This window comes from Zonotrichia albicollis, chromosome Z (genome assembly GCF_047830755.1).
Source record: "Zonotrichia albicollis isolate bZonAlb1 chromosome Z, bZonAlb1.hap1, whole genome shotgun sequence".
NCBI classification, from domain to species: domain Eukaryota; kingdom Metazoa; phylum Chordata; class Aves; order Passeriformes; family Passerellidae; genus Zonotrichia; species Zonotrichia albicollis.
In genome coordinates this window covers 15,211,324-15,227,207 of record NC_133860.1, presented here as the reverse complement: position 1 = coordinate 15,227,207, position 15,884 = coordinate 15,211,324, and the positions used below count along the sequence as shown (strand labels likewise).

Here is a 15,884-nt window from a genome sequence, read left to right as displayed (position 1 = left end):
CCAGCCAGCCACACACACCTCCCTGCTGTAGAGACTTAGTTGAGGCACCAGAGAGGTAATTTTCTAAAAAGTGGAGCACTGGAGAGGTAATTTTCTAAAAAGTGGAGCACCAGAGAGGGGCACCAGAGAGGCGCACCAGAGAGGTAATTTTCTCCCTCTTATTACTTGGGGCACCAGAGAGGTAATTTTCTAAAAAGTGGAGCTTTCCCCCCTGGGCATTGCTTGATGGCACCCCTGCTCCAGGTGGTGCTCCCAAGTAAGGCACATGGGGAAAGGACAGACTCCAACAATGTTCTTGGCTGCATCCATTGCCCCCACACTGGGTCCTTGTGAGCCCTGCCCTGATAGCAGTTTAATTCAGAGCAGCGGGGCCAGTGACATTTTCCTAACATGAAATTATTAATCAGACATGGGAAGTGCATTAGTTGTGACTACAGGCCACCTCCAGGCTGCACAGGCAGGTCTCCATCCTCCTGCCTGCCCGAGGGATGTCAGGGTGCAGCCAGAGCTTGGGGACACAGGGGACTCTCCAGGGCTCGTAAATGGGGAGATGTGGCACTTCCCCATCACAGCAGAGGTGTCATATGGGCTGGTGACAACCATCTCCTTTCCCTCACCAGGAGTCCCCAGGCTGGGTACCTTCTCAGGATGTCCTGAAGGGCAGTTTTTGGTCTCCCACCTCTCGGGGACGATGGTGCTATGGTCTCAAACACCAGAGCGGGCTCCAGGGTGCGTGTGCGTCCTCTCAATGCTGTTCCCATGTCTTCCCCAACTCAGCCAGCACCAGGCATGGAAGAAGGCAGACAAAACCCCCCTCCCCAGATGGAAGGGAAATGACACCCAGAGCCGCCAGTCATCATGAAATGAACATTTAATGAAGACAGTCTCTCCTGGTGTGTGTGTGTTTGTGTGTGTGTGTGCGCGTGTGCGTTGTCTCTGTGAGCTTAGTTTTATCCCCTCTATTACTTTTTTTTTGATTATTTTTCTTTTTTTTATATATATACATCTATAAAAAATTCAAATACAGCATGTCAACAGTGGGAATACTAGGACGTATGGTATTAAATACTGCGCTTGGGTCCAGGCAGGGCCAAGAGGAGGTGTCTTTACAAAACAGGGCTTCAGGGAGGAGAGGAGAGCAGAGCAGGCATGGGGACAGCTGGGGACAGCCAGGGACAGCGGGGGACAGAGGGGCACAGGTCTGCAGGGCTCCAGCTCTAAAGGCAACAGCAGAGCTATTCTGCTTTTGTTGGAGAATGAGACAAAGACATCAATGGGGGTGATTCCCTGTATCCAACACAGTTAAAAGTTTGGGGGTGATGTTGGGTCGAGGCTGGGGGTGGCGAAGGCTCCTGCAGGGCGCTGTGGAGGGGGAGGTGGAGGGACAGCTCTCCCAGGTGCTCGGCAAGGGCCAGGGGGGTTTTACCGGTGTTTCACTTCCTTTTTTTTTTTTTTTTTTTTTTTTTTTAATCCCATTAAAACCCCGCCAGCTCCCGGCTCCCCATCGCACTTGTGAAAGCCACCAGGTTCCCCCTCCACCACCCCCTCGGAGGGGACCAAGACCCGACCCCCCTCCCCGCCCCGATCCGTGCACCCCTCCAGCCTCGCCACGCGGTGGAGAGCTCAGGGGAGCGAGTCCAGTCCTTGGGGGACCCCCTTTTGCCATAAGGGGGTACAACAGCTTGGAGCATCATTCCCCTCACCACCCCCCCGTTTTCATATCCCCTTTTCTCGGTGCGCGGCCGCGGGGGCGGCGGGCACGTCTTTGGCGTGGGGGGGTTTAGCTGTATGAGCGGAACCCTCGGCTCGCTCCCCTCGGCTGAGGAAAGGGGCACGGACGGGCGTCTGTCTCCTCGCTCCGGGCCGGCAGAGGGATTTTGCGGCCCTCCAGGGGACGGCAGAAGCTCTGTCCTCCTCCGCAGCGGCGGCGAGAAGCGTGGCGCGTCCTCAATGTGTGCAAAATCGAAGAGCGAAGAGACTCGACCCGGGAGCGGGGCGGGGGTGGCGGGGGCGGCGGGGAGGCGGCTGCGCTGGGCGGCGGTGGATGGACAGATGGAGATCTGCAAGCGGGGAGCACAAGGGTCACGGTGTCGCTCCCAACTCGGCTCTGCTCAGCCACCCGTGGGACACACCCAGCAGAATTTCCTTTCTCCCTCTTTTCCGCAGGTACTCGGGTACCCAAATTTCCACCTCCTCCTCCCAGGGCTGACCCTGCCCACCCTCCTCTGACTGCATGCCACCACCACTCCCGGTGTCACACACGAGATGACACTGTCAGAGGGGAGCAAAGAACCCCCTGCCCACAAGGATCTTATCTCTGGGCACCAAAGGAGGAGTGGCTTATCCTTTATCTCCCAAAAGTGACACATGTGGCTGATTCCAGGATCCATCCCTGTCCTTGGGTAATATGAAAGGGCATTTGGGTGTGACACCCATGAGATAGCAGCCCTGGTCCGTAGAGGAGAGGAGTTTTTTGTGGCTCTCCAGGCTGCCAGCTCCATCCTAAGCCAAATTAAGGACATTTTTGAGAGGCAATCTGAATTTTTTGATCTCGGACAATTTTTCTTTCATCATTAAGCAAAGGCCTTAGATTTCCATGTGGCTTCTTTGCCTCTTAAAAATGTCAGCAGAGAGGATGGGAGAGGGCTGCTGAGAACAAGACATCAAAGACTGACCACTTTGCCAGCTTTGCTTGAAAAGCCATTTTTGAGACCTCCAACTGAATATCCATCTGGAAAAGCAGTCAGACTTGGTGCATTTACAGAACTGCAAGAAAAACCCAAATGACTTGTTCCCAATGCCCTTCACCCACAGTCTGGCCAGAGCATCCAGTTCCCAACCACATTAGAACACTGAGGGTCCCCATATCCCATATCCCTGTATCCCTGCCCCATCCCAGCACCCACCTCCTGCCTCTCATGCCTCAGACTTGGGAGATACTCACTAAATAAAGAGGACACTATAAGCAGCCACGACCAGTCCAGCTGTCCAACACACTGCCATGGCCCCGCTGCCCACCACAGCCCCCTTGTCACAGATCTTGGTTGTGGGTGGTGCCATGAAAGAGGAGGTGCTAGCACTTGTTGTCTCTGCAAGAAAGGAGAGTAGGTGGTGAGGAGGGCTGGGATGCCCTGGGATTCATCCCAGAGGAGCAGCCCTGCTCTGGTGTGGATTGGACCTGGCTCCAAATTGCCCTTTTCAGTGCTATACCACACTAGGGCTGAGGTAGAGGGCTGGGATGATTCAAGGGATGGTGTGATCCATGAGACCTCCCTGGCTGTGACAGTGGACCAACTGCTTGGAGATGTTTCTGCCACCAGGCAGAGCTGGGCATCCTTCTCATCCCCATCCTGACCAGCCGAGCTACTCCATGCACCAGGTCTGTGTGAATCTTAGCTAGGAAGTCACAATGAGCCATTAGTGCTCAGCTGAGAGCATTCCTCACCCACAGGACACTCCACACACAGCAGGCTGCATCTGCTGGGCTGGCTCACAAGGTTTGTCCTGCTTTGTCCTGAACCAGATGGATTGTCTGTGCCTGCAGAGGGTGCAGGATTGCAGGGAGTGCTTGGATGAGCAGTCAGGCAGAGGCAGCTTTGGCCACATCCAGATGGCCCCAGCATGTCCAGGCCAGACTGTCTGGGCTGATGCTGGGGACCACAGAGTTTGTCTCAGCATCTTTCAGACTCCACTGAGGTGTCACAGTGGGGCTCAGCGTTGGAGCTGCGGTGTCCCACATCAGCCCTGCCTGGCTGCAGCAGGCACACAGGGATGTGTGTGTGAGGGACACTTGTGTGCCTGCACAGGGCAGGTGACACTGACAGGGCATTTGCATTTAGCACAACACAGGTGGGAATGGAAGCAAAACCCAAAGGCTGATGCTGGCGCTGCTGCAAAGTGCTCCTGCACTCCTTGTGGGGCTTTATCCACCTGGGAATGGTGGTGGGGGCTGTAAATCCCTGCTGCTGCCTGAACATCCAGGTGCTCTACCAGGTGCTGTTTTGAAAAGGGGGGTTTCTCTGCACAGAAGCCAAGGAAACCAGTGCAGGGTCTGCTCCATCCTTTCTGGGAAATGGAGGGCTGATAACACCCATTTGGACAGAGTCCCAGCTCTTTCCTAGAAACAGAGGCTTGGTGTTAACTTGGTGGCTTTTATTTTGAATTGGCATCCCTTTGAGCCATTGTGAGGGGGCAGGGGTGTGGAGGGGGTAGGATTGGAGAGGGGAGGGAGGGTTGGAGGGAGACAGCACTCCAGGGAACAACAACAACAACAACTACCACAACAACAATAACAACAACAAAAAAACAACAACAACAACAATAATACAGTGGCTAGCCTCATTGTCCTGCCCCAAGTATCCTGGTGAGAAGGATGCTGGACCCAGATGAGCTGAGTCAGCATCCTTCAGGCCATGGTTGCACCTGCTGACAGGGCCACAGGAGGGGGCAAAGTGCAGGCTGCAGCTCCAGGAGTTTTTTGGGGCTATTCTTGGCTGTTGGCAAAACTTGCATGGAGCCAAAGAGGAGATCCCTCAGCCCGGAGTTCTGTGTTCCTCCTGTGTGTACTGGGAGGAGGCTCTTACCTGTGATCTGGGCCTCCGTGGTGAGATGCTTGGGCTCCTCTGTCCAGGGGGTGGCATGAACAGCCACACTCCAGTCACTCCACGTGCCGATGTCGTTGTCTTTGGCTGCCACCTGGATGATGTATTCCTTGCCAGCGTAAGCGTCCGTGATGGTGTGCGATGTCCCGTCCGACAGCTCAACCTGAGGGCAGCAGTGGGGACAGGAGGGCAGTCAGAGGGGTCCCCGGGAGGTGTAAGGCAATTTAGCTCGGCTAAAAGATGATAACAAGGCCTTTGCAGCACTTGTGGAAATACTGAGGCGTTGTGGGCAGAGGCACAAACCCAGGACAGGGAGGGAAGTGGAGGGAGATGCTCCAGCTGCAGCTCCACTAAAGGTTTAAAGACCTGGTTCCACTCCCAAACTCACGGCGTCAGAGTGGAGCAGCTTCCTCTAGAGGTCACCAGAAACTAGCAGATGTGTGTGCGGGCTCCTCGGACACGCCGGGGCAGAGCTGGGAGCTGGATATTGCAGGCAGTGGCTGGGATGTGCAGCGCGCTTTCAGGGCACTGCTGCCAGTGCTGGGAGGAGGCTTCCCCACCAGCAGCACCGCTGGCCAGCCTGCTGGCATCCCGTTGTTTTGGCTTGCATCTCTCCAGCTGGGCCCTTGGACAAGTATCAAGTTATGATCGATGGTTTCTTCCTAGAAACCATTCCCTCCGCCCCATTGTCACTGCTGTCTGAGCTGTAGAAGACCCTGCTGTCCTTTTTGCTGCAAAGTGCAATGGTTTAACCCCATTAAACCTTCCGAGGGATCTCTGATCCATTTGGACCTTGGCTCCAGGACAGAGGGATGCAGGTGCTCAGCAGAAATGCACCCTGATGGCATCAACCCCAGTAAGCAAACACACATAACTGATAGAGGAGGAGGGCTCAGCACCCAAGGGACCAGGGCAGGAGTATCTGGAGAGGCTGAGTGGGATATTGCCCCCCAGGCCATCTCTGAGACCAAGGAACCAACATGATGCCCACTTGAGTACCCCCCTGTGCTGCTGTGCATGGTTTGGGGGGCACACAGGGCATCTCTTGCCCAGACACATATCAGGCTCTTGCCCAGCCTGATAAAGAGCTGCAGGGTGAGGGGTGGTGTGGGACTGACACAGCCCAGCTGTGAGCACCATGCCCAGCCAGGGGCTCGAGCAGGGCAAGCATCACGTCATGGGTGGGGGCAGCTCCATGGCGCTACACATGTGGGCTCCTCCACATCTCCCCAGCCAGGCAGGAGAAGGTCAGGCACAGAATCACACTGCCCTGGGCAGCACCAACAGCTCAATGACAGGAGGAAAATCCAAACTTTTGCCTGGTCAGGAAGGAAGGGGGGGAGAAAGGGAGGAAGGAAAGAAGGGCTGCACCATTGGGGTGCCCAGGAGGTACCTGGGCACTTGTGGGATGAGGCTGCCCTGGCAGCATGGCTGTACACACACAAGGGATGTGTGCACACCAGATCACCCCACAGCTTTAAGGAGTACCTTAAAAGCAGGAACTCACCCTGAGAAAGAACCAGCCCTTCTCCAGTCCCTTCTGTGCAGCACATGTGACAGCCCAGCACAGATGCAATCCCTTTGGCATGAAAGCTGCAGCCCCCTCCAGGTTTTTACTGTCACTCTGGGGAATTCCTTACAGGAGGAGGGGCATTTTTGCTTTCTTGCTCCAAGTGAAAGCCTTTCCTTTCCTATTCCCACTTCCAGCCTTCTGTCCAGAACATCAGAGCCCATGGGTTCTGCAATCCCAGCTGCTCCTGCCGCCCACCCTGAGCCCCCCATGTGGAGCACATCTGGATGCAGGATTGACTCCACTGGGAGCCCAGGCACCTCGGGGTGGGTAGGCAGGGGACCCACCAGGTTGTGAATCATCTGGTGTGCTAGGAAGGGCATGTCCCTGCAGTGTAGTGGCACAATGAGGCTCTCTGTGCCACCCAGACCTTGGGGGCTCTTTGGTGGCACCCACCAGTGTGGATGGCAATGCCAAGGGAACCAAGTTAAATTAACTCCTAATGATAATGAAATGAAATGAAACCTCACAGCGTGAGCTGCCCTGCTGACTTGACTTGCTCAGTGCTGGGGTATGGCTTGGAATTGGAGAATGGGGACAGAGCTCTGAAGATGCTGGGCTTATCCAGCTGGTGTATGACTCTGTCCAGGACTTCCAGCATGCTCCGAACCCCTGGCTCCTCCCTGGGACCTGCACCAAGCAGGCTGCAGGCAGGCCAGCCCTACTAAGGTCCTGGTGACCTGCCCAGGCCGCTTTCCCATCAGGAGCATTTTCCCCATCCCAAGATTCCTCCCAGCTTTCCCTTGGGAGCAATTCCTGCCTCTTCCCACCCACAACCAACCAGCAGCTGAGAGTGTTTGTAGGTGGGATGTCACAGGCACCATGGGGTTAAATCTGTGCCTTGCCTGGGCAGGGGGATGTCCCCCCAGGACCCGCACCTTCCTTGTAGGACCTGGGAGGATGTTGTCCTAAGCTCTGCTTTGTGCAGCAGTTAAAGAGAGAAAGCATGGATGGTATCATCCATCTCTGCCTACACAAAGAGCCTCTGGATGCAGAACTTCTGAGCTGGGCAGCCACATTTGCTGGATACATCCAGCATTTGTCATGGTGGGGAGAAAGCCACCGGGTGGGTGCCCATGACTCAACACAGAAATGCCACCACAAATGGGAAAGCACAGAGAGAGACAGAGCTGGGGGAAGACACACTGAGGAGGCTGTGGGGGGACGGGTGGACACAGAGCATCAAAGGCAGAGGGAGAAATTCCTTAATCCATGTCCTCGCCACACAGAGACAAAAGTTGGAGGAAGGCTGTGCATGGTAATTTTTTTGGCTGGGGTGGGGGTTTGTGTGTCGCTGCCTGCCTTTGTGCACCTGCCAAAAGTCACTCTGACTGGCTGTGAAGTGCTGCCCAGATTAATGAGGGATCAGTAGCCAGTGCAATGCAGAGACATTAGCATTGCAAAAAAAAATAAAAAAAAAATAAAAAGAGAAGAAAGAAAAATAAAAGACAGAGAGAGAGAGGAGAGAAAGAGAGAGGAGAGAGAAATGAAAAAAAGCCCTTGAACCTAAGTAATTCAGATGACGGCTTGCTGAGGACAGCGTGGGCTGGGATCCCATTCCCTGCCATAGTCACATACCCCCACATTCCTGCCTGGAAAGATTACAGAGCTGCTGAATGCCCACCCACAGCCCCAAGTGCCAGGATGAGCACAAGGGCCAGTGCCACATTGATGGGATGGAGACAGACTCTTACGGCAGGCTGAGGGGAGGACTGCATGCCACTTGTCTTTCCCCTGTCCATGCTGGTCCCCCCTGCACAGGCTGGGTGCCTGGGGACAGCCATAGCAGCCATACACACTCCAACACCCATGCCTGCCCTCCTTCCACACTGCTGTCCCTGTCTCAGTGCTCAGCACAGCAGGAGTGAGGGAAGCCATTATCCCCTCCTAGCTCCCCTCATCCTGCTCCCAAGGCCCCCAGCCCACCCTGCCAGGCTGCCTTGGCAGTGAAAAAGGGCACTGTGCTTTGTTCCCATCCAGGCTCTGCTCCTGGTGCAGGGTGACCAGGCAGCAATTAGTGGTGAACAGGGTGACGCATGGGCAGGTCTGAAGCCCAGATGGCTTTTGGAAGGGGATGGGAAGGGAGGCAGGGAGAAGAACCCCACCCTCCTCTGCCCTGACAGGTGGGCTGGGGGCTGGTGTGTGTTGAAAGCAGGTGCAGGGGAGAAGGGGGGATCAGACGCCTCCTTTTCTGCATCCCACATGAAAATGTGTTTGCTGGCTCCCCTGTGGTGGCAGTGGCTCTGTTTCCCATTCCTTGACAGCTCCTGCTGTCCAGTTCAGCTCCTGCAGTGGGAAGGGAGTGCTCCACTGGCAGTATGGGGATGAGGATGGCTCCCCTCTGTCCCAAGGCAGGGATGCACTGTCACTGTGTGTGTCACACCTGTCCCAGGTGCTGTACCCAGCCTAGATGAGTCTGCCTTCCCCACAATAACAGGAACACCCTCCCTGGCTATTGCAAGGTGAAGCTGGTGTGCTCACACAGCTTTTGCTACCCACAGCACTTGTGGGAAGAAACCCCTTCTAAGATCACAACCTGGCACTGCCAAACATCTGGCATCCTTGCAACTCCTCCTCTGGATGCTACTCGAGTTATACTGGATGATGGGGGAAATTGCAGCTGGGGTAAGGACAGGACACACAGTGAGCTCTATTTCACAGACACTTTCGCCACAGCAAGGGCCAGATCCTGCCACTGGACTGCAATGAGCTGTGCAGGGACTCAGCCACACAAACAACTGCTGTTTCAGGTGCCTTCAGGCTCTGCAAGTGCAGGGGGATCCCAGCAGGACTTCCACCTGTCCTGGGGAACAAGATAAACCAAAAGCAGGAGTAATCTCCAAGCAAACTGCCCTGCCACTGGGAAGCTCAGGAGGGTCACTGCAAATGGCCAGTGCAGCTTGAGAAAAGATGTTGACACGTGGAAAAGAAATATTTTGCTTTTTCCCTTTGAAAGCCATGCCTGGAGAGCAAATATGAATGACAGTGATCACTAACAAAGACACCCCCAGATACCTCCTTCTTCTGCAGAGCTGCAAGAATCAGTCAGCATAACCCCAGACAAAACTTCTTATCTGGACTCTGGGATCACTGAAGGTTGGGAAAAATGAATGATCCCCTCTTATTCTCTGCCAGCTGGGTAGTGGAAGAGCCACTTTAGCAGGGTCTGAGCTGTGCTCTCTGCTGTCAGCTGTGGTGCTGCACAGAGCCCAGCCCTTCTGTTTTGGAGGGTTTGGGAGGATGAGTTACCACAGGGCTCCTCTGCAGCCTGGGCTGTGCCACACCAGATGCAGCTGAAGGGATCCCTTCTGGCTCAAAATAAAGACCATCTTTGAAAGCAGGGGCTGTTACAGGAAAACAAGCTAACAGGAAACTTTCTCCAGATGTGCTGGCCTCCTCCTGCCAAGTGACAACTGTCAGAAGTCACTTTTGCTCATGGCTCTGGGGAAGATGGGATCAGGGATGCTGAGGGCACTCAGCAGCAGCTCTAACCTGGCTGGCACTGGTATAGGCTGCCTGCAGATGACTTCACCATGCTGATATGGCTGAAAGCAGCTTGTGCAAGGCCATGGCAGAGCACAGACACCTGCCCAGTGTGGTCTGCATGTGGGCATGGAAAGTTAGGCTTGCCAGCACCTTCCTACCTGCTTGTGGCTGTGTGAGCCTGCAGGTGAGGACATGCACGTGTGAGTGTGCTCTGCTGCACTGTGGGACCTTCACAGCTGTCAGGTGCTCAGTGCTTTTAGGTCACCAGCAGCTCCCAAGGGGGCTGAGAGCACCCAGGCAATGCCAGCCAAGGGTCCTGAACCTGCTCTGTCCCAGAAAAGATGATTTCTGGGCATTTCCCACCCCTTTTCTCCTGTGAGAAAATCTCTGCTCCAGCCCTGCCTGCCCCACACTGAGCTGCGAGTGACACTATTACAGCCTAAATATTTTGCTCCCACTTATTAATTCCTTGGATTTCCCCCCCCCCCCCCCCCCTTCTTTTTTAATCACTGACTTTGCAGCCGGGAGGGGAAGGGAGAGAAATGCTGCAATAAAAGCTACCAGGCGTGAAGTTGTAACCCAGCTTGCTCAGGGTGACCTCCCTGCCAAGACTGCCTTGCAAAGAGGGGGAGTGCAGGCAAAGCAGCAGAGGCACAGGGGGATGCAAATGGGCACAAGGAGGCACTCCTGCTGCAAAGTGACATTGCCACCGTGCCGGCAGGGACGCTGCTGTGGCAGGCAGTGGCACTAATTGCCTTCCTACCCAGCTTGCTCCATCCCTCTCCTTGCCCATCACAGACAGGATATATGCATTAGCTCACACTTTCAGGCTGTTTCAGGCTCCTCCAAGGCAGGAACTTCCAGAGACAGCATGTAAGATTCACCTCTCTGATGAAAACATGTTGCTTTGCCCTGGGAGACAAGCCTGATCCCACCCTGGCAGCCACTTGCAACAGGGATGAGGGAGGTCAGTCTAGGGCACAATGCCATGCTTGCACCAACAAACCCACTACTAAGTATTTGGCAATGCCCACAAACTTTTCATTCCTGTCCCCAAAACCCCATCATTTAACTGCATCAGAGCAGGCACAGATGTCTGCGTGGGGTTTTTGGGGTTTTTTTGCCCCAGCTCCTAAAACCCTGTGATGGTGGGAGCAATTCTGCTTGCACTTCCAGAGAAGGACGCTTCCAGCCTTTGCAAATGCTCACGAACATGGCCCTAATGCTTCCAACGCAGAAGAGGAAGGAGGGAACTCAACCACATTATTAGCTTTAAATATCTCATGACCTTTTCCTGCAAATCTCAAGATCTGAGGTGCAGCCCGCCTCACGGTTCGTTAACATTTCATGTTGTCAGCGCGGCCAATGGGTTCAATTAGACTTCAGGACGGCATCTGCAAATTGCTGGCAACCCACAGTAGGAAATCCTCCCTCGGTCTGGCCACCAGCTCTGACGCTGTGCAAGAAATACCGTCTTGAGCCCTGCCACATTCCTGGGACGTGCATCAAGCTGGCAAGCGCTCAGCGCACATGATCTCCCTCCAAAAACTGTGAGAAGGGGGGATACAGCTCCACAAAACGCCATGGGAAGGGAGCGAGTTGGGCGCAAGGCCTGCCCGTGGCTCCCTGGAGATGCCCGGGATGGTGTCAGGCCACCCGGCTGTGCAGGGGTGAGCGTGCAGATGTGCGCGCAGGGAGATCGCATGTGCGAGCACTGCTGCTGCTGCTGCTGCTGCTGCTGCTGCTGCTGCTGCTGCTGCTGCGAGCTAACCGAGGGAGCCTGTAAAACCAGAAACAGGCTATTAGCGATCCATTAGGAAAGGGTATCCAGTTCCAGCCTAGGTAAGCCATTAGAGGAACATCTGAGAGCATTAGGAGAGCTCGCTTGGGGCCAGGATGGGGCTATAAAACAGAAGAGGAAACCACGCTAATCTGGCTTGAATTACAAACTTAAAAGCGGGAGAAAAATAAAGGATACCCTAAACATTTAATGTTTTATATTTAGGAGACAGAAGGGGAGATTTTGCCAAAAGGAGAGAATAAAAAACCTGTTTAGGCTACAAATATCCATCTCTATTCTGGCAGCAGAGAAACCACTAGCCCCTCTTCCAGAAAGGGAGGAGTGTGATCTTAAAGTTGCTTGAGTTTCAGAGTGAGCTCAGCGCTGGTGGGGTGGAAGGGAGCTTTTGGCCACATGATGTGGCATGATGTGACACAGCTGCATCCCCAACAGCTATGAAATGCTTGTGCCCAGGTTCAAGGGAGCTGCTGTGCAATCTGGCACGTTTCACTGTATGCCCATGTGAGAACTCATCATCATCATCCCTCCATGATAGTAATTCCCAGAGCACATCACCGTAATTCTCAGAGCAAACTGCAACATGAGAGCTGCTAAGTGGAGAGGTGCTGCTGAGCAGAGCAAAGGGACTGCAAATGGCACGCTGGGGCTGAAATCCAATTTGCAAAGCACTGCGCAGGTGACAAGGGTGTCCTCCCCACTGCTGGGTCAGCCCCAGAGATTGCTTCATGGAGTGGGGTGCTTGGGCCAGGCACCACTGGACTTTCTGTGGAGCAGGGGAAACTGCATTTCTGGCCAGCTCACACTGTGGCAGTCTCGATAAGATCCAGTGCTCCTGCCACGGATGGCTTCATCTTCTGGTGCCAAGCCCTGGCATTATTAAAATCCTGAAAGGAAGAGCCTGGAAGAAAGCAGACGCTGATTGAATCAGGCCCTATGGTATTCGACAGCTCGACATCCATCTGATCCTATTAGTGCTCATTGGGTCCTGCCTGCCGAGGTGCTGTGCATAAATCAGACCCTGCAAAGATAACGGGAGGTGGAGAGGTGAAAGAGGAGCTGCTTCTTCTGCCAAGAAACACCACGTGTGAGCAGGGCCTGCATGGATATTCTGTCTCTGGGCAGCCTCGGATGCTCCTTTGTGGGAGCATCCTTCCTACAGTGCTGCCAAGTACATGCTTAAAGCCCAGAGCAGAGGTGGGCTGCCATGAGGAGGCAGGGACAGGGCTCAGCCTGTGGACCCTGGGCAAACAGGGACATGCCAGAACATGAGGTCACCCAACTCCTGTTTGCTGGCAAGGACTTCTCCTCTCCCTGCTGAGCTCCAAGCTGCCCCATTGTCAGTGTGCAGGTTATAAAAAAGCAAGGACTTCTCTGTGCCAGCTGCCAGTGGGGACAGCAAGAGCCAAGGTGGGGGGCAGCTCGTGGCAAGAGACTCGCACCTCCATGAGAATTAAGACACCTCCATGCGAGCATCACATGTGTGACCACCTCATCCTTTCTCAGGGCAGTCATCCCATTGAGCTGACACCCAACACCAGCACTGCAGGACAAGAGGGACACATGAGCAAGACTTGGATCTATCAAACTGTGTCCTTCCCTCTTCTGTCTCAATTTGGGGGGATAGGGACACTCTCCAAAATAATAAGAAGGCAAACAAAGAGTGCAGGGAGGTTTGGGCACGCTCCCAGCATGATGGCATTGGTGGGGTTAATTATGGGTACAAACACCTGCATTTGCAGGGTGCTCAGCTGGGCTAAGCAGGTTGAATGTACCAGTGGGGTCTGGGGTCAGAGCAGCTCCAGCTGCCTGCCTTTCCCTGGTGTTTGGGAAACGATTGAATTAGGCTTTGCAAATAATTCATCTGATGAATAGTGGCAGTTTTCCTCAAATCATCCACAAATCAAATTTTTCATTAACCAGCCAGCAGGGTAGAGAGTCGGAAAACAAGGCTGGCACCTCACTCACTGAATGCTTGCACTTGCTCACTGAGCAAATTATTCCCCAAACACTCTTCTCCATCAGTCAGTGATGAGGAACATGTCTTTTGCAAGGGGATATTGATTAAAAGCTGTACCCAGGACTGCTACACCTTCCCGAAATGCTGGGAAATCAAACCCTTGTACCCACCAGACGAGCTGGTACCTTGAGGTCTCTCTGCACCTCAGGGTATTTTTACATAGAAGAAGTTACATTTTTACTGCCCAAAACCTGCCGTTATCAACTAGGATGGCCCTGCCACCAGTGTCACCAACACCACCATGTATTTCCCACTGTCACTGCCTGCCTGAGGGCACTGATGGAGAGGCCACAGCATCCCCTCAGGGCTCTGCTAGAGGGGACTGGCATGGCTTGACTCTGCAGTTATGGTACCCCACATCCAGTGATGGAGGGACCAGCCACTCCGAGGATGTTGAGGTAGGAGGTAGCTCAGTGGCTACCCCACCATTTTTGGTTGCAAACCAGGATATTTGGCTGTGGCAGGGTAAAACCATCAGCTTTTTCCACAACAGTTGCACACCTTGGGAAAAAAACAGTGTCGTGTTTGGCAGTTCCCACTAAATTTTCCCCTTTTTACATATATTCTACAGTTTGAGCATTCCTTCCCCAGATGAAAAAAAATACCTACAAAAAACTAATAGCTAATCTCTACCAATGCTTTCTAACCCCTCTGGATGCTCCACAGAAGTGGGAGAGAAGCAAAGGGCAAAGAGGCAAGCAGGAAAACCCTCTTATTTTCAGAGCCATCAGCAAGCAGGAAAACCCTCTTTTTTTCAGAGCAATCAGCAAATACTGCAATTTGAAACACAACCTGTGGTTCTCCCTCAACAAAAATTCCAAGCAAAGGGAAAAAGTCACCAAGACACCTCACAGAGCCAGGAGCAAAGCATCCCTCCACTCTTCCAACATTCCTCTCCCCAGGAAGTGCTGGCTGGAAGAAAATCTCACTTGGCTCTTTGATGCAGGTGCCCAGGGACCCAGTCCTGCCCCTTATTTCTCTTTTGTTTTTTTTCGCAAAATCCTTTATCAAGCAAAGCACCTAACTGGCTTTCAGCTGGCCCAGCTTGGGCACAGAAGGGATGCTGGATGAGCTATGCCAGAGCAGCAGCATCTCCTCTCCAGCCACAGAATGCATTCCTACCCAACTTGAGCATAAATGCAGCATACAGAGCTTTAAAAAAAAAAAAAAGAAAAACCCGTTTGTTATCTTCCTGCAGTAACAAATGAAATCTGTCCTCCAGGCTACCAAGGATTTCACTGACTATTTTTTTTAAAGAAACAAGAAATAAAAGTAAGAAATACGATAACATCTCAGCAATTGCTCGGTGACTGTGCTCTGAGTTATGGTGAGCAGTATTTTATCTCCAGTTCAAAATCTAAATGTGGCAGAGGCACATTTAAATGTGGTGACATTTATACTTTAAATGCCTTTTACATCTCGTTGGCAAGTTTTATACAGAACATATGTATGGAAAGTAGATAGGGGCCATGGATGAAAATGCGGAGCAGGGAGAGGCTGCAGAGCCATTTGTAGGCAGAGAGTGAGCCACAAAAAAGGTGGAGAGGAAGAGAAAAGCAATGAGAAAGAGAAGGAGAGGAACAGGCTCCAGGTTGTCTGAGCAGTAAATATACATATTTTTTGTCCCTGAACACTTTTTTGCAATGCAGCTTGTTCCCAGTCACCAGCTCGCCCCTGTCCCTCACGTGCCAGGCAGTGCAGCCCAGTCACTCACATGTTGCCACTGGTCCAGGATGAGGGGCCGGTACCGCAGGAAGAACTTCAGTGGGAAGGACTCAGGGTCAGGCCACGATGAGGGGTTTTGCCATGACACCTCCAGTCTTCGAGGGTTATTGGGCACAGGTTTGGCCACCACACTCTCCGGAGGGTCTGGTTTTACTGTAAGAGAAGAAAAAAGGGGGATTGGCAAAGCTTTGCATGTGGCTTTCTCCCTTTACACCCCCTGGCAAAGCTGGCTGGCTTTGCACCACGTGCTTTCCAAGAGAAGCAGCCAACATGCATCCTTTCCCCAAACTAATTAGATGCAAATCACTTTTTGCTGTCCAGGTCAGCTGTATGGCTGTCCTGGCTCAAAATACCACCACCAAGGAGGTGACAGCACTGGAGACACATGGAAACAACCGGGCCAGGGCAGAGAGCGTCCCTCCTACACAGGGCTAATTGGATCAGGATGAGGAGCCCACCAAGCCAAAATCTTGCACTTTCCTTGCAACTGCTGTGAGTTGTGATTTCTGTGAGTCTGACGCACATTCAAGCCTCACAATAATGTGGCAGAGTTCGGCCCCTGGGCTCAGGGCTGGGGTTTTGAGGATTCAAAGCATTGGCACATTGTATTTACTAAAAGAGAAGGATTGCCCTGGTCACCTTCCAACCCAGCTCTCTCTCTCTCTCACTGCCCTGCTCTGCTTT

At 53.3% G+C, this 15,884-nt stretch overlaps 1 protein-coding gene across 10 annotated transcripts in view; it reads right to left on the bottom strand.

Moving 5' to 3' along the window:
* Positions 1 to 1,441: 1,441 nt before the first annotated feature.
* Positions 1,442 to 15,884, bottom strand: part of CNTFR (ciliary neurotrophic factor receptor) — a 202,440-nt gene continuing 187,997 nt past the window's right edge. For all 10 annotated transcript variants that reach the window (XM_026796270.2, XM_005491719.4, XM_074532809.1 and 7 more), the window contains 4 exons: positions 15,190 to 15,353; positions 4,584 to 4,764; positions 2,945 to 3,089; positions 1,442 to 2,060 (listed from right to left, as the gene is read on the bottom strand). In XM_026796270.2, the coding sequence (XP_026652071.1) occupies position 2,060; positions 2,945 to 3,089; positions 4,584 to 4,764; positions 15,190 to 15,353 (491 nt within the window). In that variant the 3' untranslated portion in view covers positions 1,442 to 2,059. The remainder of the gene's footprint in view (positions 2,061 to 2,944; positions 3,090 to 4,583; positions 4,765 to 15,189; positions 15,354 to 15,884) is intronic.